This window comes from Gekko japonicus, unplaced genomic scaffold (assembly GCF_001447785.1).
Source record: "Gekko japonicus isolate JY-2015 unplaced genomic scaffold, Gekko_japonicus_V1.1 scaffold560, whole genome shotgun sequence".
Lineage (NCBI taxonomy): Eukaryota > Metazoa > Chordata > Lepidosauria > Squamata > Gekkonidae > Gekko > Gekko japonicus.
Genome location: NW_015161967.1, coordinates 144,573 through 168,563, shown reverse-complemented (window position 1 = coordinate 168,563; position 23,991 = coordinate 144,573). Strand labels below are relative to the sequence as shown.

General features: G+C 45.7%; 1 protein-coding gene across 1 annotated transcript in view; it reads right to left on the bottom strand.

Moving 5' to 3' along the window:
* GPC4 (glypican 4) overlaps positions 1–23,991 on the bottom strand; it is a gene marked incomplete at its 5' end in the record, with an annotated part of 188,319 nt that overhangs the window by 25,012 nt on the left and 139,316 nt on the right. Inside the window, 2 exons of the mRNA XM_015429628.1 lie at positions 8,229–8,620; positions 21,097–21,255. Coding sequence (XP_015285114.1) covers positions 8,229–8,620; positions 21,097–21,255 — 551 coding nt within the window. The remainder of the gene's footprint in view (positions 1–8,228; positions 8,621–21,096; positions 21,256–23,991) is intronic.

Sequence of the window (23,991 nt, the reverse complement as noted above, 5' to 3'; positions counted from 1 at the left end):
CGCTACCAAAAAACAGACTTTCAAAGAAAATAGCTCCTCTGAGCATATTGCAAGAGGTTTGAAAGGGCTGCTCATCAGCTGAATTAAAACAAGTGAAAGGGAACATTGGGGAATCAAAAGATCCCTGGGGGGGGAGGTTACATAAACCCTTCAAAAACCTTTTGGATAGATGGTGGGAGAATACTGGTCGCCCATCAATTTCACCATGATAACAAGAAATAACAGCCAGGTGGACCTTCATCAATGAGAAAGTCAAACCTTTATTCTTCAGGGACAATAAATATTCAAACATGCTTTGCAAAGGGACAGTATACAGAGAGACATCCCTCTCACTATACCATATTGAAAAACGTCTCCATTTACAGAGAGAGGATTTTCTAGTATTGGGTTTGCATGAGTTTAAAAGCACATCATTACTCTCCTGAGAGAATATTAAATCTCTGTCCTGAGCCTCCAGACAGCGAGATTTGAGTCGATCAAAGTCGTGATGAAACACCTGAGTTATGCTGATAATATCTAATTGTTTCAGTAGGGGGACGTCTTGTCCCTTTGAAATCTCCACCAAGTTTGGCAACCAGGTTTGGCAAGACCAAAAAGGCAGCTACCAAAATCATTTCTGATTTCTCTCTCCTGACCTTTATCACTCTAAGTAGGGGAAATGGGAAAAACATAGAACAGGGTTCCCCTCCAGCGCAGCTGGATCCCCTAGACAGCCCGTTCCCCTCCCTGCTCAAGAACAGAATTTCATGGCTTTCGAATTGGTTCGTGTTGTGAACAAATTTTTTCCCAGGACTCCCCAAAGGGTAAAGATCGAATCCAGGGGATGGCGACTCTGTTCTGCTCAGCCTGTCTGCCTCTGTATTCATGCTTCCAGGAATGTGGATAGCCTGAATGGACACACTGAGCCTCAATGCTGCTAGCCAGATTAGGATAGCCCCTTGACATAGATCCCTGGCTCCCACGCCAGCCTGCTTGTTCACATAAAACATGGCGACAGCAATGTTGGTATGAACAGTATGAACCAATCCCACAGGATATTTGAAAAGGAGCTAACAAATGGCCGTGAAGAGTCTGTGCGACTGAACAACAACAACAAACAAACGGCACATAACTCCAATAAATTAATATGAAATCGTCTCTCATCCTCTGACCATCTGCCTCGTGCAGAAGAACCCTCACAATGAGCCCCCCCCAACCTAATAGTGAGGCATCAGTAGTAAGAACCACTTCATGTTCTGGAGCCCCAAAGGACATGTCCTGAGATAAACTGCCATGAGAGCACCACCAGGCCAGTGACTAGGTAATCTGTCTGGGAATGGAAATTTTTTGCCACTGAGGATGTAAATCCACTCTATATCTCTCCTTATATATAATAGAGTTTTGGGGTGACTCCTGGAGATGCTTCCCCAGCCCTTGGCCCCCTCAGCTGCCACTCTCCCGGTCTGCCAATCCCCTGGCTGTGTTGCCTTGCTGCATTGGCTCGGCCCCGCCCCGCAGGATGGAGCCGTCGAGGGGAATGGAGTCTCGCCCTCAGTGTGCTGGGAACCCAGGGACGAGACGGACCTTCCACTGGCCAGAGGGTAAGCAGGCTGACTGCGAGGCAACGTGGGGAAACAGAGCGCGATGGCAGAGATGCAGGGAGGGCACGAGTCACCACGCCTCGCCAGTTGTGGGGCCGACCGAGGACGGGGAGGTGGCTGGACACAGGGAGGGGTGAGCCTGCTAGCCAGCTAGCAGACAACACTGGACCTCCCTCCCATCCCCAGGCCACTGGCAGGGCCCCCAGGCCGCTCGCTGATGGGGAGTTTGGGAAAAGACAAGCTGGCCACTCTTTACCAGTTAGACGGTACCTGATACATGGTTGCCCATCTGGGGGGCGCCCATGCCGCGTGCCTCAGCACCAATGGGTTCTCCGGCGGTGGACCGATGGACCAGCGCATGGGGTTCCTGGGTGAGGGGCCTCACACGCCTGCTCACTCTGCTCCCACACACCTTCCTTCTCTACAGCTGGGGCAGGCCGCATGCAAAGAGACACTTGCCCGCTGTGTCAGGCTGAGGATCTGGCCCGCTGCGCCTGCTCCCTTTGCCCTCCGCTGCCTCCTTTCGTGACAGCAGATGGGGGATGAAGGGCCTGACACCCATTCACCGCGGCCCACCATTTGCCACGCCAGCCAACCACTGAGAGGTGGCCAGGCACTGTGAGTAGCAGGAGACGCTGGACCTCCCTCCCCTCCCTGGTCCAATCACGGGGGCCCGGCCCACTTGCTGAAGCGGGGCCTTCACCCGACGAGGACACCCACTCTCTGCCACTTACACGGCAGGTCATACGGGCCTGCCTGTCCGACAAGTTGCACTGCGTGGCTCGCTGGCTATCGGTTCCTCGCACGTGGACCCATGGGGCGCCGTGAGCAAGTCCTGTTCAAGGGGGCCTCGGCTGCCATCCAGCCTGGCGCCTCTGCTCCCAAACATCTTTCTAGCGCTTGTTGTATTGTAGCTACAACGGGCTTCACGCCTAGTTTGGATATAAAACCAGAGTTGTAAAGATCTCATATGCAGTTTGGCAAAAGGCAGGACTGCAGCAGTTGTTGCCATATAACCTAAAAGGCAAAGGATATTTTTAACCAACTGGAACCAGTTTGCTCTAAACCGCCTGGCCAGGTGGAGAATAGCTTGTTCTCTATCAGGGGGCAGAAAACCTTTCCGCCCTAAAGAATCCAACATAGCCCCTTTAAATTGGACCCTTTGAGAAGGGACTAACTGAGATTTTCCCCAATTGACCAAAAGCCCCAGAACCAGAGAACAATGTCTCATTACTTGGTCCTTGGAGTCAGCAACCACCAGCCAGTCATCCAAATAGGGGAAAATATGGTAACCTTGTAGCCATAAATAGGCTACCACTGGGGCTAGATATTTGGAGAATACCCTGGGTGCTGTAGCCAAACCAAAGGGCAACACCGTATACTGAAACACATGCTTGCCACGTGAGAAGCATAAGAACCTGTGGTATTGCTGATGAACAGAAATGTGAAAATAAGCATCCTTCAAATCAATAGCAATGAACCAACAATTTAACTTAACTTCAAAACTGAGGGAATAGATACCATGCGAAATTTAGAAACATTCAGGAAAACATTCAGCTCTCTGAGATCTAAGATGGGCCTAGTTCCTCCATCTTTTTTACTAAACAGAAACATTCTGGAGAAGAAACCATCTGTTGCCAGAGGCTCTGGAAGCTCCTCAATAGCACCCTTTTCAATCAAAGCACTTAATGCCTGCAACAGGTCAGGATCTGCCTGCTTAGATGCTCCCAATGTGGGGGAACATGGGGATAATTCTTTGAACTCTAACCCATAACCCACTTTACTATTGCCAGAACTCACCTGTCAGAGGTGATGGGTTCCCAGGCAGCATAAAACTGTGCTAGTCTATCACCAAATTTGATAGGCGTATCGTATACCCATCCTAGTCAGAATGTTGGTTTCTGTGACTGGGATGCTTCTCTGGGAGGAAGTAATTGGATAGAAGACCTAGACCAGTTGGAACCCTTGCACTTCTGGTAGCTTTGTTCTGGCATATATGGCTTAAGCACAGGATAGTGGGCCTCGGGAGTGTTGGAATATCGGTACTCCCTCTGATATGGGTGCCAGGATTGTTGTGTAAAGGGTCTCTGCTTGTAGTGGGTTATAGCATGTTGAGACACGCCTAAAGACTCTGCTGTCTGTTTATCCTTGGGCTGCATCTCCTCTGTCACTAATGACGAAGGTGGCGGATGCGTTGTAAGATAGTTCAAAGGCCCCTTTTTAATCCTATGAAAGTCTTCAACCCTTGTGGAAGTGGGCTGCAGTGATGCTGGCTTCTGCCAGACTTCCTGACTGAAGTTTTCCAGTCCCTCCAAAAATTGGGAAGGCAATCATGCCTGGAGAGTCAGAATATAAACAGCTTAAAATCTTGTCTCTTGGTTTATGTTCTGAGGTGATGATCTCAATTTCTAAGGACCGTGCCATACAAATCATTTGTTCACTGTACATGCAAAGATCCTCTGTAGGGGATGATGATGTCACAACTCTATGTAGCCACTCAGGATTGGCAATATGATGACATCGTTGGGTTAGGAGAATGCTTCTTGGACAGGCCACCACTTCTGAACCTTTTCAAAGCAAATACCAAAAAAACTGATGAAAGGGAGAGGAGGGACATGTTTCAATGCCGCAGAAATGTACATGGAATGTGGAACAAAATCTTTGCGGCTCAGGTCTAATTTTGAAGGACACATCATTTGTGCCATATGTTCTTCATTAAACGGAAATTTCTGAATTGCAAAGTATCAAGTTGCACTCCTCCTTGAGTCACTTTGGGATCTGGCTTATATACCCCCCCCCTTTCTTTTTTTTTAATAAAATGCCCTCGAGGTTCGGGCAGGAAATGTTCACGTTTGGCAGCAATTTAAACCCGTTGATTTTAATGTCTGTCAAGGGTTCAATAATAGCCCGAATCCCCACCCCACCTTGTGCAATTTTCGGAGAGGAAATAAGGGAGGGGGACAGAATATATAGGAAATAGTTCTCATAATCAAGAAATTACAAAGTGGTAAGAAAGACTGCTAAAAAGCCACACCAATTGAAAAAGATGGAGAAGGGGTGAGAAACGGCAGGTTAAATAAATTTCACCTATGTTTGCAGATTACCTAGGATTCACTAAGATTTAATTTGTGAGGCACATATTGGCCTGTGATTTTTAAAAACTCATCTAACTAAACGTAAGCTTAGCCTAAGAATACCTCCCCAGCAGTTCTTCTCTTCTCTCAAACCCATTCTCAAGTTAAGACTTTGCTACATCAAAAACCATAGTCCAGACAACTAACTCCACTCAACATTTCAAAGTAGTGGAAGTTCCTTTGTGCTTTCCACCTATGCCTTCAACAGCTGGGGAGGCTTAGCACCAGCAAAGAAACTGACAAGTAACCTAGGAAGTCCCGCTGGCAATTAAAATGTCATCTGTTGGCCTTAAAGAAGCTAGTGTGGTGCTAGAAATGTGCATGCTGGGCTTGGAACACGGACATCAGTGTTCCTTCCCTTCTTCAGTCATCAGTCTCACTGACTATTCATGCTGGTCCATCAATCCTCATCTTATCCTTCCCTTCTTCAGTCATCAGTCTCACTATTCATGCTAGTCCATCAATTCTCATCTTGATGATACAAGCTTGTCCATGATCTAAGACTAGGAATTGGTGTCCTTACTTGTGTGTCTGTATTAACTGAGATGAGACTGGCAGGTGTGCTAAGCAGGGCTTTTTCAGCTGTAGCCCCCCCCCCCAAATCTGTGGAATTCCAAGCCCCAGGAGGTACATCAGAATCCCACCATCTTAAGGGTCCAGAAATGTGCAAAAACTACTCTCTTCCAGAAAGCATTTGGTGTTTCCATTACCTTAACACTGTTGTAATTTATGTATTTTTCAGGACCCTCTGGCTTCAAGGATTTGTTTTAAAGTTATGTGGGCAAGATTGGCCAGAGAAGCTGAAGAACAGGATATTCAGCAGAAGAACCCAGAACAAATTCATTTCATACATGCTAGGTGATGTGGGCCAAACTGGTTGTGATGACAGGAGATCCATGAATGGAATTTCTGATTCAGGCTGACACAGCATCATTTTCCCCAAGCTCTTTTTTGTTATGCCAATCACCCGCCCTGGGGTATTTCCCCATAGGAAAAACATATGAGCATTTCTTTTCTGACTTGAGACTAATAACAGCTGGAGGGTCGAGCGTGAGCTATGAAGACTGAAACAGGCAAGGTGGAGGGCTGAACCCCCTTTTCTTCAACCCTGATTGAGGGTCCTCTTCAGCTATTTACATTATAAAAAACAGCAAGACCCCTGGCTCACAGGTCTCTAGCAGTGACGTATAGGCTGGCCCCGAACCAGGTCTGTGGTAAACAAATCTTCCCCCAGTGCCCTTAATAGCTGCTGAATTCTTCACTCTACAAAGCCAGCTGAATTTGTTTATACCAGCCTGCTCCCGCCAAGGTATTTTTTTTAAATATGCAATCATCTTAAGAGGATCATCCAAACAGTCACTTCCTACATTACACAATTTGCGTTCAATTACAGCCCAATCTTGCCTGCAAGAACAAGGGCCTTTAATCCCCTCCACACATCATGCTGCAAATCATTCCCAAGTGTTCCAAGCAAGACAATGGAAATACGAATTCAAAACGGACTCATGAAATCAAGGTATGGAAAACAGACCATGGCCAGCATGTAAACATGCTTAGAAAAAGAAACCAAATAACCTAATCAAGAGAGATGCTTTTTGCCCCCAAAGGGGGGGAGAAAAAAACACTGGATCAAGAGTGTGACGTTCGTGGAACAATTCCAGAGAGATCTGGATCTACAGCAAATACACGCAGGATTCACCAGAGGAAAAAGTGGTTTTGGTCAATCACCATGACTTCCAGGTGCACAAGCGCGCGTGCGCACACACACAGAACACTCACCAAAAATGTGGTTTGAATTAACTGGGCATCAGGGGGTGGACCCAGAAAACTCTTCTATCGCATATAGGGCCTGCCCGCTTTCGCCATGCAGTTGCACAGGGATTCAGTAGCGGGAAGGAGGGAGGGAGGGAGGGAGGGAGGTTGGTTTCTCTTCTTTGTCCCCAGACCAATAAGGTCAAGGGAGGAAGCTAGAAGAGAAGCAGAAGGCAGAGCCAGGGTGGAGAACATATGAAGCTGAAGACCAATGGTTTATCTAGCTCAGTATTCTATGACTGGCAGCGGCTCTCCAGAACCTCAATGTCATGGACCACTCTGATTTCGGATGGAAGGTGAGTACTCATCAGAGAAGGAGGAGGACAATCAGTCTCCAAGACCTGCCTTTGCAGACCATCCCTATGAGTTTGGTGTCTCAGGGACTCCCCAAAGGGACCCTGAGTTAGCCTGGGTGCCACCCTCTCAGCCAGAGGTTCCAGAATGGATCTGCATGGATCTGCCCACTGCCAGACCCACCACAGTCTTCTGCAATGAAATGCCCTATATAAGGCTGCAATGAGGCTAGAGCCAGTGTGGGATCAATGTGTCTCTAGCCTTGCTGATGGCTCCACCAGTTGCCTGACTTGCTTGAGATTGATTTGTGGATTCTTGTTACCTGACCTTTGGATTGCTTTCAGACCCTGCCTTTGGAACACGTGCTTTGACCCTGGACTGAGACCTTGGCCTGCCTTCCGACCTTGCATTTGGGTTGTGTTATTGGACCCTGGTCTTTGACACTGGACTGTGACCTGAGCACCCCTGCTGTGAGACCCTATGATTGCTGGGACTTGCCTCCTACCTAGCAGCCAGAACATTCAGGCAGACAAAGGTCTTTCCCAGTACTAGCTACCTAAGATTGCACTGAAGCAAAGTAAATGTGTGACCAATGAGTTGCAGCCCCTCTCCCAACTGCAGACTTCAGAGTGCTGGACAAATTCTGATTCCTGCTCAATAGGTGAGTCTCTTAGGCCAGACACACTCACAGTCCACCCAACCATATATGCTGCCATGCACTCCTTGGAGGAAAGGCAGAATAAAAAACGGAATAGAGGAATAAATGGAAGGAATGAACAATTGGAGACCTCCAACATCCATGGCACCCAGGATGAGAAAGGGAGATTCAGTCTGAAGGCCAAGAAATCAGGGGATAAAGAAAGAACACCAGTTGGGCAAGGCTGAAGCAAGTCCTTATTTTTCCTCTAAAATCACAATAACTTTAGGTGGCTTTGGCTGTACACAAGACAAGCTGTGTAAAGGCTTCACCTTCTGAGGCCAACCTCGGGTTCCTGCAGGGTTCACATTCACATCAGTGCAGATGTAGTGCTGCACCACAGTTTGTTCCAAAATGGGAACAAAGGGTGAAAACTGCACTAGACAAAGTGGAGTGGGAAGGGTCCTAACTACTGAAGAAGTTCCTACACCAGGCTTGCATGTCTGTTTAGTGGAGGGATAGATTCTACGACTGGGGCACACTCATAGATAATGGGAAAGACCAGTATTTTATGAGAACATCTCATGCAACTGACTGCATGTGTGGGTTACTGGATTTTTTCAAAGAGGTCTACTGAAATGCATCCAGCATTTGTATCACTCATCCAAGAGCCTGTCCCTAACTAGACACACAAAGTACATGGTTTCCTCATGGACCACATGGCTTCACCACCCCAGGTTGTACAAACCAAACAATGACATTTGAACTCACCGCTGATACTTTGGCAACGACATCTCTCGCCGCAGCCAGGCCTTGTACAAAGGTGCGAGCTATCACAAATGCTCGGGTCACCTGCCATTTCAGCTTCCGTGGAACATCACCAAATGGCTTCAGCTGCTCCGTGTACTTGCTGACACATTCCAGGTACTCATCAGAGAAATGGTACTGGGGGTTGACTAGGCGGAACATGCGCTCCAGGAGACGGGCCCAGAAGTCATTGAGCATTTCCTCCAAGTTGACATTTCCATCTGTGTAGTATTTCTTCAGCTCCACAAAGAGGTCCTTAAACATTTCTGAGTTCTGCATGTACAGGAGGCCATAAGTCCTTACGAACATGTCGTTCAAGGATTTCTCTGCATTCTCAAGAAGTTCTCTGAAGAATTCTGGGGGGAGGAAGAAGGATGAAAGACAAAGAAACTCAACGTAAGTAGGGCCGTGGAGTATTTAGTTGGCAGACCTCCTGAAGCTTTAGATTCGTGAAGACCAGTTTCAAACAATGCTGGCCAATTTGAATGGACTGGGCGGCAAATTAAGAGCACAGGCACAGTGTTTTTAAAATTTCTTTTTGAATTCTTCTTTTAAACACAAGCAACCGTTCTTTCTAACAGCTGCTCAATGCAGACATAACACTGAACCTTTGATAAGCATTACATCAGAATATGTCAGTTATGCCTGAAAACCAGGATTTACTACCATGGTTTACAAACCATGATTTGTGTTAACCCATGGTTAATGTTTTATGAACAAATGACATTGCCTAATGCCACATGAGACTACTGGTCCATCTAGCTAATTGCTGGGACCTGCATCAGCTATCTAGGGTCTGCTCTCTGAGATCGTTGACCAGGAGATGCCAGGGATAGAACTGGGGATCTTCTGCATACATCTACACTGAGCAAACGTGTCATACTTTTTGCTTATTATAAGAATTTATCTCCCCACCCCTGCCAAGCAGGACTCAAATTTCTGACAGGACATTTAAAGAATGTTAGCTTCATTGCCGTTACATTTTTGGATTTCTTTCTTTCTTTCTTCCTTTCTTTTTTTTTTAATCTCCCTCAGTGCCATGTCTGTGAATATGGTCAAGTTGTTTAAAGGAGGGGTAAGGAAAATTTAATGAAAGAATGGCCAACAACTTCTTCAGGCTGAATCTTCCCTAGCTAAGATGTTTGAGGACTAAGCTTCCTCAGCTGTAGTGTCAGCATCCTCCCCCAACAAAAGTTGCCTAGAGACAGTCTGGCCCTACCTGAAAACGTTAAGGACCAGCTATAGCCCTGCATGGGACATTCTAACACTCTGTTAAAGCTAACGCGAAGTTAGCCTGGTGACTCCCTGGAGAAGAGACTGCCTGGGGGGGAAATCAAACATGATGCAGCTCTGAGCACCCTGCCAAAGCAGGATATAAATGTAACCAGTTTCACAGCTTGCTTTTTCCAGAGGTATTTCCTATGTTTTTAACACTTGGAATCTTAATATGCAAGTGTTTTCTACGTTCAATCTGATCCTTTACAAACAGGTCTTGCAATTAAAACATGTTCTCACATACGTCCAGATATGGGAATCACTTGTAGGAGTACCTCATGCCTGGAAAAATGTATCACACTAACAAAAAACAGAGACATGAAAAGGGCGGGGCACAGTGGCTCTGACTATGCAGTAGGCTTGCCAGAGGCAGGATCTGTTCTATACACTCCTGAACCAGCATGGAGTGTATAGAATGAATATATTTGAATTTTATTGTAACAGCGATTAGCCAGCAATATAAAACCAGAAAAAATAAATTACAATGGCCAAATAGTAAAATTTCCAAAATTCAGCAAGGTAAAAGGTACTAACAATATAAACTTTACATTTGTTAAAACCGAACTAAGAGTGCGCTGCCATAAAACACAGTATAGTATAAAAGAATAAAACATATTACCAAAGGGAACGGTATGAGTTAAAATCAACAGTCCTAACCCGAGTGCCAACCATCATGCTGATGCGCTTCTACCACCAAGGAACAAAATTTCGCAATCTGATAGAGCGCTGTGTGTTCAAGGTTAAGAAACAAGTTCTCCACCTTGTCCTGATCTGAAGTGCCTGCCAGAAGGGGATTAATAAGTTTAGTACGAGCCTCTTCAAATACCGGGCATCTTAGGAACACATGTTCCTGAGATTCAATCTCCCCCAACGCACACAAGCATAGCCTCTCTGTTCGGGGTATTTTTTTAAATTTACCCTCAAGAACTGCAGAGGGTAAGGCCGAGCATCTGGCCAGAGTATATGCCCTCCTAAGTTTACGTGACTCCAAAACGTTAAGATATGGGGCCTGCGCAACGATGTATTTAATTCTAATTGGCGCTATAAATGTTGGGGACACCTGTAGATCTAATTGACGTTCGGTATCCTTGATCCTCTGTCTTATTTCTAACTTAGCTCGGTCCCTACCCATCTCCAAAAGCGCTAAGGGAGAATACCCCAAGAGCGAGATTTTCCGCTTAACAGAAATCAGCCAATTAGATTCAAAGGCATCAGACAGAATCAGGGGCACTAGTCCACATGGGTTCAAATTGATCTTCAGCCAATAGAAGATGGAGTATAAGGCAATCATGGCTTCAACCTTCAGCATGCCAGTCTCTAGCCGTACCATTGCGTTGGATACGCATCTCGGAACTTGGAGCACTGCTCTCAAAAATTTCGATTGGACTAGCTCCAAAGGAGCATAGCTAGATGGAGGCGCTCCAAGCAGCGTTCCGTAGAGCATCTGGGCAAGTGTTTTGGCCTTGTAAAGTTTTAAAGCTGGTGGTACAAAATAGCCCCCTTGGGAGCTAAAAAACTTAAGAATGCCATGAGAGGATTTTTCACCCGAGCAAGCAGCTGCCTGGCTATGGGCAGTCCTAGATCCAGAGGCTTGGATGATCATGCCCAGATAGCGAAAACTAGCTACCTGTTCGAGGTTCTGCCCATTTACCCTCCACTTCCTTAGTTTGGGTCTCTTGCCAAAGGCCATCACCTTTGTCTTTGTATAATTTATATCCAGCTCCTGCTCATTGCAATAGCAAGCGAACTTCTTAATTGCCCTTCTCATTCCAATTGGGGTTCTAGAAAGGATAACAGCGTCATCAGCATATAACAGTATCGTGATAGAGCGCTGAGCCAATTTGGGGGGATGAAGATCTGCATCATCTAGGTACCCAACAACATCATTGAGGTAAAAATTAAATAGAGCAGGAGCTAGCATACAGCCTTGCCTAACTCCCTTTAAGGTGGGAATTCTATCAGTCAAGTGCCCCAGCCTGGAATATCTAACCCTCAAAGATGTATGTTCGTGGAGGGCACGAATGAGGGCTAGAAGTCTCCTATCTATTGAGGAGGCTTCAAGTTTACTCCATAGCTTAGACCTAGAAACAGAATCGAAAGCCGCTTTGAGATCAATAAAGGCAGCATAAAGTTACATGGGGCCCTTGCCCGAATATTTTTCGATCAGATGCTGTAGAAGGAGGCAGTGGTCCATTGTTGACCTACCCTGCCTAAACCCAGCTTGCTCCTGAATCATTATATCCTCTTGCTCCAGCATATCGTTTGCTAATGACGCTAAGTAAACTAATAGGCCTGTAGTTTGCAGGATCCTTTTGATTACCCTTTTTATGAAAAGGAACAACCACCGCCTCCCCCCAGTCACTTGGGACCCTCCCTGTTCTATCGATGTAAGTAAATAGGTGCGCTAGGAAGGATGCCCACCAGTTTGTATTTTCCTTCAGGAATTCGGGGGGGATGCCATCTAGGCATCTACAATACAACAACCCTACTATGCAGTAAGAATGGACTGGGAGCGTTCTGCGCAAAAGACCTAAGGAAAACTTGACATGAAACATTAATACTGTAATAACATAGAAAGTGTCTAACATGGGACATCTGTCTGTAACATAAACCATTATTCTTTTATCCTAGAGTGTATATGCAGAATTATCTACTCCCATCTATGATTTAATATAATTCAAAATGGGAAAGGGCGGATGAGTTTGAGAAGAAAGGCTGATAACTTTGGAATGCATGAACTTTTCAAATGTAAGGCGTGGTTCTGCCCGCTCTCTGTTGCACAGAATAAAGAGAGACAAGAAAATCCTGGAGGAATAAAAGCCCCCCCAAAACATTATTTCATGCTAGACATTGGATATCTAGGATTCTGTCCTGTGCCTTTTTTTGGTGACTCATGTTCAATAAATACATTTTTAATAAACCAAGCCTCTGTGCTGAAACCCTCAAAGGAGGCAGTGTTTAGACTCAAAGTTGTTAGAAGCCTTGGTGAAAAAAGTCCTTGGACCGGTTTGAATTTAAACCTTGTTAAAATGTATGAAGTATGTCGGAGTTCAAATTTTTTAAAGTCTTCAAAGTGGTCCAGTACAAACAAAGTCTAACTCAGAACATTTTCTAGAGAAAAAAAGGAGGGGGGAACCTAAATACATTCTTAAAGTGTTCCTTATTAACACAGTCCTGGGCTTGGCAGTTGACACCGTCTCTTAGGGACCCCTCAAAAAGGCGTTTGATTTCAACCCCTCCCCCCACTCCGGTCCAAGCCCCTGTCCAATATCAGCACTAACTGCTTCTCTCGTTCCCATGACTGGCATTTCCTGCTTGCAAAGAATTTTTCTTTTGGGTTCAGTATATACTATAGAGATTAGCTGGGTGGTATGGATTAATTTCTAATTCACTTAATCATTCTGAAAGCTCACTTCCTTTCCTTCTATGCTTCCCCCCACCCCACCCCAGATCCTTTAATAGGAAGGCCAAATAGGTTACGCCACTGAAAGCATACCTTAAAAGACTGGATTGGTTTTGAAACGACATCGTTAAACACCTCTGTCTGCAAACCTGAAGAGCATGCGCAGGGATTGTGTCGAGACCATGAATACTGTCTTAACTCATGCACAGCATTCTATTAATTGCAGCTGTATTACCAAATATTTTAAGGGAGCAAAAAAGGTAGCCCAGCTGGACAGAATGCAACAGTTCCACATGTCCATTGAGGACAACGCTTATGATTCATACTAGAGGGACTTAAACTGAGGGTGTTTTTGCGCATAGTCTTAGAAAAACACCCTGCTCTTCCAGCATCTGTCACAGGGCTGGTCCAGTCGCAAATGCAACCCAAGCTATTGCCTGGGGGTGACAACAATTGAAGAAGTGCTTGTTCCCAATGTTGAATCCCAGGATCCATTGCAGCACCGTACAAGAATTGAGCACTGCTTGCACATCCTTTGCAAGTTTGTAAGAGCTTCTGAAAATCCACAAGATACCTGTGTCATGCATGTACGTAAAAATAATGATCTAATCAAATTCCGCATCAGCAACCATGCTTAACAAACCTTCTTTACTGGAGATGCACTAAAGCTTGACTGTTTTAGGCCCACTTCACATAATCCAGCAAAGGCTGTTCAGAACTTTATCCACATGGCAATGGCTCTCCGTGCACATGTGCTGCTGTCATATGGCTTTGCTCCATACCCATTCTGACTCTCATGGGGGACCTTTCATCCTGCGTGATATTCTGTTTACGCCAAAGACTTCTCGTGGGCTACCCACTGCCAAGCCATCACACAGCTTCTTCTCCAAGCAACCTATGTGCTTTGATGTTTGTGGGATGTGGCCCTTGATTAAATAGGGGTGAGAGTGGGGAAGTGGTCCTTACATTATCATATATTTAATGTGCATTTGGAATTGCCTAAGTACTTGTTTTCAGCACCTGGCAAGCCAATAGCATACAATTTTGCAAAACAGAATCTGTTTATTGGTACAGAATTCAAATCCTTATGCAAAGGAAATAATAAACCAAGCCAAACACAAACTGGAGAATGAATTTCTACTCCTAAGAACATAAAAAGGACCCTACTGGATCAGATCAGTGGTTCATCTAGTACAGCATCCTGTCTCATACAGGAATACAGAACACCAACCAGTTATTCTGGATAGGGCTGACAATAGGGCATAGAAGTCAAGGCCTTCCCCCTGATCTTGCCTCCTGACACGGGTATTCAGAGGTTAACTGCCTCTAATTGTGGAGGCTCCCTTTAGTCACCCTGGCCAATGACGGACCTATCTTGCCTGTGGATATCCTCAAAGTTATAGAGAATCCCATTTACATGAGCTCTGCAGAAGGTTCCTGTGACTGGGGCATCAAATAGCAGGGAGCTCGAAGTAGAAAAGGCTTGTAAAAGTTAACAGAGGTAGGCGGAGTACAGAGGTCTTAAAATAAAAACTAATGAGAAGGGGGGAAAACAAGCAATATTTGAGGTTCAATAAACACCAAAAGAGAAAACAGTGGTACCATAAAATATTCTCTTTCATGCATTGGGTGGGTCACTCCCACAGAATTAAGGAGCAGTTGGAAGACAAACATTTGGCTAACTGATGACACAAAGCAAAACTACAGCATGCTGCCAGTCCACACCGTATGGTAATACTGCCCCAGACAGATTCAGGAGTGAGTAGACAGCTGTCCTTATTGCACCATCTTGCTAAAAACATGGACTCACGGCATGGCAAGCTGCAGACCCGTGAAGCGCCCTGTCACTTTCCATGATGTTCCAATGCCATTGCTTTTCTTAAAGACAAACAGCAAGACCTTGCTACTATTTCTCTCATTATACATCCTCTATTTCCCCTTTCTTTTGCAAAAGCCTGCTCTTCATGCCTTAATGAACCACCCATGTGGGCCCAGAAATAATCCTCCTAACCTTGAAGAGGGGGGAAAGGGGGGGGGAGATCCTGGCCGCTATCTTGACCCTCTGAAGGGCAAAATTAGTCGACACCTTTCCTTTGTCTTGGAAGCGGGACTTGTTCTCAAACAAAGATGTACACAAAAAGATTACTTTCTTGTTTTACACTGGCAGAGCAAGCAAATCAGTGCTCATGAAGTTATCGGGCTGACTGGCTTCCTGTGATGGGTGGAACCTGGGGAGAGGGGAACCTGTCAAATGCAAACACTTAAAGGTAGACTTCCATTGATAACCCCATCCGTGCATTGCACGCACAATGTGTCTTAGCTTTTAGAAGGCATTTTCTTAATTTGCTTTAGCACATGGACAAGGCCACAAGACACAATGCCAGCAATTACAGGAAACCATGAGCTCTCTAGCTGCTGCGGATGTTCACCTACGGTATATTGTACTGGTATCCTGGAAGCATACGGAGCGCTTACATTACGCAATCTGCCGAGAAACTTTGGTTTTAGTGGTTCTGAATTCCATCCAGTACTAACAGGAGGTCCTACAAGCTGTCTAGCAGTCTCATAGCCTGCACCAGCCCTTCTAATTTTAAAACTGAATATCTCCCATTATCTCTGTGGAAAAGCAAGTCTGTCGGTAAGAACAGGCTGCATTTTACTGCACAAATATTATTTGCTTCATTTATACCTCTCTGTTCTCCTCAATGGGGACCCAATATGGTTCACATTGTTCTCGGTCCTTTCCGCACTTGGATCTCATCCCTGGTTTTATCAGAGTTCAACTTGCAACACAATGCCTTGCATTTATCCCTGGTTATAACAGCATCCGTTTATTCTGGGACAAGTGTGGGGCAAAACCGGGGTAACCTCAATGTAATGTGGAAATAAAAAATACCCCAAGGTAATTACAGGGGTGAACTCGAGTGTAGTGTAGAATGTAAGTTTGGGGACAGGGTTGAACCAGGATTTAAGGTCTAATGTGGAATCACCCCTCAATTTTACCCTCACAACAGGCATGTGAGATAGGTTAGGCTGAGGGTGTGCCCAAGGTCACCCAGAGAGCTTCCAAGGAAGAGCAGGGATTCAAACCTACATCTCCAAAATCATAGTCCAGCACTCTAAAACCACTACACTATGCTGGCTCTCAAAAAGCCATATGATTTTACAAGTAACATCAAGTTAAATGCCTGCCACATCTTCATTAATGCTTTCTAGGTTTTGCCAGGACTTTAAAGGCTACCTGTCATAGTCGCTTCTGCGAATCACGTCTGGCTATCCTGATTCTGAATCTTCCCCGAAATAAATACAAATACAAAGGTCTTCACTCCTCCCTCAAAAAAGGAGCTGCGAGAAACCGCTGCACACCACAGAATACTCGCACACTTATGGAATGTGAAGTTGAGAAGGGATGGGGGGGAGGGGACAATGTTCGAAAGCTTCCGAGCACATTGGATTTTTAAACATGTGTTAGCACTTATCAGTACAGGAAGAGAGTTTTGCTCACACAGCTTGCAGAAACTTAAGCCGAAGACGTTACACCCTGTATTGGGGCAAGAACCCTTGGGAGAGGGAAAAGCTCTTTAAAGAGCCAAGGGGCAAAGTCCTAAATAAAGAAAAATACCCAAAAGAGTTGACATCATGATTGAAGAGGTCTGAGCACAAGCAAAAAATGGGTTAAAGGCTTTATGCAGAGGAGCCTCTCGGGACGGTCTGTGAACTTTCTTGCCCACGATGGATCCCAGGACTGTCTCTGTCTGTCTCACATCACACTCTTAGTCGTTTTTATTTTGCATGCCTCTCTGCAGCTGGAATACAGAACACTAGAACTATTCTTAAGCCCCAGGGTGAAAGACGGCAAAAAATGCTGATGTGCAGAGAATCCTGGTTTGTCATTCTGGTTCAGGGCAAAGGATCACGAGAACACAGGCATCTTAAGTGTGTCACAAATCTATGAGTCAAGTACCACTCCTCCCTTGCCACCATCCCTTTAGGTGCCTGAGCTGGCTGATGTGGTTATATAGGACGTAAATTGCAGGCCTTATTCATCTCATGCACGGAAGAACAAACAAGAAAAGGGATCGGAGGAAAAGATCTTACTCTAAAATCCTGACAAGACACCAAGGGTTTCAGATTCCAGTGGCTTAAAATTAACCAAAGTATCAGAAATCAAAATTTTCAGATTCACACACATTTATTTAAACGGTGCAAGCTGTTCTCCTGCAAAATGTTTATTCCAATTTCCAACGCTTGGCCCCCGGGGACTGAAAAGTATATTTGTGACTCACAAGTGAACCTTGCACGGATTTCTAGATCCTGGTGAAGGGGGGGTTCCCTCCCTTAGCTTTTTGTCAAATATCACAAAATCAGAATAGCTGGATTTATAAAAAGACCAACTGATTCTCACAGCTGCTATGTCTACATGTGTAGTGATTAGGATTACCAAAGAACTAAATCTGGAAGGCGGGAAGAGGCAACACCAAAGATAAAAGCATGTTAAATTTTAAACAAGCGAAGCGAACAATGGGCCACAGACTGGTCTATTCTCAATTAGTAACTAAAATTACATAGTGCACTGCTCTCCCGTTGGGCGTCTGGGGCAGGGGTATGAGCAGCATTATGAGTAATCAGGAACAAATGGATGAAAAAACAAACATGCCTCTCGGGGCTTTAGGTGTCACTCGATCCACATGATTTGTGACCTCTGAAAAGGACATCAAAGAATCTGAGCACGTGTCCACCTTGAAGGATAAGGGGAAAAGTCAGAACTATATTTCACCTCCAATGAGAAGGGTGCCTGTGTGTGCGTGTGCGTGCATGCATGTCTGTGTGTGTGTGTGTGTGTGTGTGTGTGTAGAGCTGTTATCTCCTATCCATTATCAGCCGCTAAGCTCTTCTACCTGTAAAGGGATTCCCATTTTTACTGGTTTCACCACTATAAAGCATGCTTTACAGGAGTTTTGCCATCTTCCCCCAGGAAGTTCTCTGAGAACTAAACATTCACATTTATGAAATCTTAGTAACCTCTGAGTGGGTAGAAGGGAAATGAATTTCCCCACCACTATTAGGATAACCATGTCCTGCCACAAGCCCGGGTCACTGCAAAGTAACACGAGAAACATTCGATAAATTGATCCGCCCTTGGCTCCCAGTTCAAACATTCTCACCAAGTCCTTCCCTTCCTCCAAATGTGAAAGGCATTCTTGAGCACCTGAGAATGCCATGCTGAGCCTTTCCTGTCCTGGAGGAGATGGGAGAGCTGCAGCATCCCAGCAACCAGCAGGCGGTAGAATCAGCTTGCTTGGTTTCTTTCCACTCTGCGGTTGCATCTGGGGTTTCGTTTTACTCTACCACCTATTTGCTTTAGCTTTGAAAAATAAAATATGGAGAAACTGGGGTGGGAGGCAATAAGTAGTCCCCAGGATTCTTAATAGTATCCTTGGTTCCTGCTACTTTGCTTGAGACTTGGGCTGAAATCAACAGTTTCGGTAAACTGTCTGTTCCTTCTCTCTGTCCTGCCCCCTCCCAGCAGGGCAGCTGTCCTCCCCCAAACATCCTTTCTGTGGCCAGGAGACCCTAAGGAGCCCGACTGCTCATCAAACTGTGGCTTATAAATTCAGGTGTCACAACAAACTACAATTGATACAAACCATGGAGAATAAAGCTAGCTACAAACTCTAGTTTGAAACCATGGTTTGATACTAACCGACAATCCAATCTGTCTGCATTCTGATAAAACCAGAACCTGCACTACCATTTTGTTACTAAATTCAGTCCAGGATCTTCCCAGCATATCCATAAAACAGAAGGACCGCAGGGTGTACATGCAGTTGTCTGAAACAGCATCCATACTGGGTTATGCCATGATTTGAAGAAGTGTAATGCATATCTGTATCCTCCCCAGCCCCACCTTCCTGTTGTCGTCAACCTGCATTACCGAACAATGCACAGAAGTCCCTACTTTTTAAGACTCTTTATCATTTGCATGCAAAATCCACAAAACGTCCACTGAGCATTAGAGCTGCCAGGTTATCCATCAAAGAACTGGGCATTCAGGGAGACATCAAATAGTCTAAGAAAAGAAAGTCTCTATATTTAGAAAGCAGAGCTCATTCTCAGGATGCAGTGCCCTAGTTCTGACCCAATTGCACAAGAAGCCCAACAAGGGCGCAAGACTGCATTGTTTCTCTGCCATCATGTCACCTCCTTCTCCTTCTGTTTTATTTATAAGAGGTCAAGACAGACCTGTGTCTTTGTTTGCATAGTCAAAATGTCAAGGGCTGAGTTTTGTAGGTGGCTGAACAGGGTACACATACCCTAGATCTTTACCAGGTCAAGAACAGAGTTGAGATACTTTGGTACCAGAGGCGGGAAACCCAGAGAGGTGCCCTTTGTCCTACCAAAATACAATAACACACACACACCCCAAAAATCTACAATTTGCTGAACCTTTTGTGGGCTGTCTCATTGCGTCTACTGGTAAGGTTAGTCTAGACAGGGATTGCTGGTCATCCTCAGAAGGAAAAGCCTCTGTTCAATTGTCCAAAGAAGGAAAAGGCTCTGTTCAACTGTCCAGTGAGCTAGGCAGCTCAGAAGAGGTGGCCATAAGAGAATAAGAACTACAGAGCCAGCTAAGGGACCACAAGGGAACTTTCTGATAAGCAATAAGAGAGCCAGTTTGGTGTAGTGGTTAAGTGCGCAGACTCTAATCTGGGAGAACCAGGTTTGATTCCCCACTCCTCCACTTGCACCTGGCTGGATGACCTTGGGCAAGCTGTAGCTCTGATAAGAGCTGTTCTTGAAAAAGGGCAGTTTCTGTCAAGAGCTCTCTCAGCCCCACCCACCTCACAGGGTGTCTGTTGTGGGGAGGGGAAGGGAAAGGAGTTTGTAAGCCGCTCTGAGACACCTTTGGGTAGTGAAGGGCGGGGTATAAATCCAATCTCTTCTTCTTCTTCTTCTTCTTCAAGCTCATGAAAGTGGAACTGAACACCCACCCTCAACAAGCTCATGAAAGTGGAACTGAACACCCACCCTCAACCCACCCTGAACCTCAGTGCTGCTTCTTTTCTCAAAGTCTGGCCAGTCTATACATTGTAAGAAAAACTCTGCAAGTAGAAAATTATGGCCAGGAGAAATGTCCATCCCAGCCTTCTTTTTACTTAAATTCCATTTTTCCTGCTTGCAAGGATTTTCGTACGTGGAGAAAGAGGAGGGGAGGCTTGCAACAGACCATGTTGCCAGACCTGCCAGACCTCTGGCCAGCTGGGCTACCAACCAGGCAGCCACTTGCTGGAATGAGTTAAAATCCCCTGCCACACAATTTTGATCTTCTGTCAGCCCCAGGAGTTTCCAGGGAGAGACCAGTCTCAATGCCACTGAGACAGAAGACACAAGGTGGGGCTCCGTGCCTTCAGACAAACAAAAGGAAGTAGTGTGTAGTGTACGTCTAAAAAGCTGTATAGATGGAAGATTTCCCCCCCTCCAGTAACACTGCATTTTTGCCCTTGCACAAGGGGCTTGCCATTCTGCTCCCCCTAAGATTTTAAAAATTGCTCAGTCCGCATAATTTGTGGCTTTTTGAAAACCATGCCAAGAGTTTAAAAGCTGCTGGCTATCTATCCCCCCTCAAAAAAGACAGATGAGGGGGAGGAGAATTGTTATTACCATATTTGGCATCCACTCTGTTTCCCATGTGGCCCTCCCCCGCCCCCTTCTGATAATTAGTTATATAAAACTGCGGCCAGGCTAAAAGTGTGCTGTTATCAGGATTGCCAGTTAGAAGTAATGTCTGAGAACAAACTCCTGCAAACCACATCCATCTTGCTCGCAGGAATTCCACAATGAAACTGAGGTTCCCAGTTTTACTGTGGAATGCACTGCTTAAAAATTAAATCAGAGAGGCAGACTCATTCCTCTTGTGGGCACCTAGGGAGACTTAATCAGCAAATATTTCTATTAAACCAGGTTGCGAAACAAGCAATGTTCTGGCTTTGCAACCACAATTCATGAGTCATTCACCTCCTGATTCAGAAAAAGAGGGGGGGGGGGGGGAGAAGAGAGACAGAGACAGAGGGGAAAAAATGCTGTCTGCCCAAACTAAGCCTGGAAAGATATTTTAGGATTCACCAACTGGGCACAACAAAGTCTAGGACTTACCATCAAACTTTTTGTATCTGGAACTGAAGGTCGCTTGCAAATTACTGCTAAGTTCGACAACAGCATTTCTGAAGTCGTGTTTGCTCTGCTGGCTGTATTTCTCTTCCATTTCTTGAGAGCAGCATGTGTAGCCTTGGGAGCAGACTTTCAAGTGATCGCCTGAAAACATATTGAAGGTGGAAAATTACACACAGGTCTAGAACAACCATTTGAAGGGAGGATAAGCATGGTAGTGCCAGGGTGTAAAGAAGCACTGCAAGGTTGCCATTTCAAAAGAACATTTAACATACCACACGAGAGAGTCATCTTCAGCCCTGCACTCCTAGATTCTTAGGAAGCTTCAGACTTTGTACATTTGGCATGAGAACACTTGAAGAACTCCATTTCCAAAGAGAAATGGTCACCTTATACCCATCCCCACATCAGTCGTCACCCTCCATTGCCTTGCGAAGTCAGTGCTTCCTACAGGATGTATTGAGTCAAGGGAAAGGGTATTGCTCATTAACACAGTACTGGAACCCGCCCCCTCCAGACCTTAGAATTATAAGGTTCTTAATCTCCAGACCATTAACTGGGTGGCCTTGCCTAATTCTCACCTGATTCCTGCCTCAATGCCATCCTACCTAATTTCCTGCCCCACCAAAGCAGGAAACCGGCATATTTGACCAGGACCATCCTTTTCCATATGTAACACCGCAAAAACAAAAGTAAAAATAAAATCTTGCCCTAGTTGAGGAAGTGGCTAATTAGGCTCTGCCTTCCATTCATTATTCTACTTTTTACTACTCCCCATCTCCCCCCCCCCACTGTTTGATATACACAACTTATTTTGGTTCCGCTAGCTAGAAGGGCAAGCGGTTAGGCATAGAAGCCTTGTTCGCTATCCTCCTCTGAATTCTGCTCAGCTCTTTCTTTGGAATCTGACCTTTCACAAGGCATTGCCCAACCTGGCTGAAGCCTACCACAAGGAAACTTTTATATAAAAGCAGATTCTTAGGAAAAGGAATACTTCACCTGACAGTCAGCTTTGCTGTACTCCAATGCAACACAGTTCTGCCCACTTAGAAGGTGATTTAACTTAGGGTTGCCAAGTGGTACTTACCTCCTCCGCAAGGGACTCCCAGGCGGCTCCCGGCGCACGCGGGCCGCATGCACGTCACTAGGAAGTGACGTTATGACGCCGGGCACGCTGGGGGCGGGGCCACGACCATACAAGGGAAAACCATAGAGTTTTCCCTTGTATGGCCGTGGCCCTGCCCCCAGTGTGCCCAGCGTCATAGCCTCACTTCCTGGTGACGCGCATGCTGGGGTGGGGTTCCCCCCGGGACCCGATTCCCCGGCATCGGGGAACGGGCCTCTGGGGTGGGGGTTTCCCCGCCCCCCGGGGCGACTTGGTAGCCCTAATTTAACTTCACTACTACAAGAGAGGTGATACAGGGGTAGCAGTTAAAATGTTGGACTGAGACTGAGGAGGCCTAGGCTTGAATCCCCACTTGTGGCATAAAGCTCACCATGTGACTTGGGGCCAGGCATTTCCTCAGTCTCACTTGCCTCACCGTCAAGGACTCGACAAATTTGTGGGGAAGGGTATGTCTACAAATGACAGTTAGTCATGACAGCTACATATAACTTCTAAATGTTAGCTATACTCCTATACAGTATACTTCTAAATGCCAGACACCAGGACAGACGACGTCTGAGTTCCCAGTGGCACCTGCCTGACTTCTGTTGGAAACAAAATTTGAACCAGATCAGCCTTGGCGTAATCCAGCACGGCAGTCTCTTCAAAATTATTTCTAACTTCAGCATCCCTAAGGTTGAATTGGTAGTGCAGCCTCAATGAAGCATAGGCAGAGTGCTAACTAGAAAACACCGGGGGCAGCGCAGCTGTTCCTCGTCAACAGGCTGTGCGGAGTCCTTGGCTCTCAAGTCCGGATCCATCCTTCCTTCCTTTCAGGAAGCACTAGCTGGGATTCCCAACCCCAAAATATCTTCCCCTCCTCTCAACACATCAGCTTGTCTCATCATCCTTAATGGTTTACTACTTCCTCTCAGAATCAGTTATAAAAAGAATCCTGGCCTGGCCTAATCCAATTTCACACTAAACTTGTGGTCTCCTTATCAAGCAGCATCAGGGCTCTCTTTATCACTGCTAATTACCACATTCCCCCAAAAGAGAGGCACCGGAGTGATGAAGGACAACAAGAAGTGATGGGGGGAGAACATACCTGATATTAGCATATATGTAGTACGGAGGCATAAAATTCTGATAAGTTGGAGCTTCAGTTTCCTAGAGGATTAACACTGGTGTTCTCACAATAAGTCACGTGGAAGAGGAAGACGTGGCCTCTGGTTGAAATATTTTTTTCCAGAGTGTTTATATGCCACCTTTTCATGTAAAGAATACATCCAAGACAGCTTTCAACAGTAGCAAAATAATGGTGGGGAGAGACTGTGTAGCCCCAAGAGGGGAAGTTAGCCACCCTCCCATCCCAGTAGCCATTTTTTTGATATCAAATGGTTCCAAAATGAATAATACAGGAAGGGAGGTAGCCTGGCAAATGAACAGAGCCTTGCTAGATTAGAGCAATGCTTCATCTTGTCCCAAATCACCTTTCCCTATAACGGCCATCCAGGTACCTAGGAAGGTCTACAAGCATGGCATGGGGGCCAAAGCCTCTTTCTATTGTTGCTCCCCACCAGAGCAAGTGCTACTTGGAGATACACTGTCTCTGAACACATAGGTTCCATTTAGCCATCATGGCTAATGTCCTTTGATAGACCTATCTTCTGTGAATTTTAAAGCCATCTAAGCTAGTGGCCATCACTGCATACGTTCCATAAGTTTATGGTTTGTATGAAGCAGCATCTTCTTTGGTTTTTTTGATGTCTTGT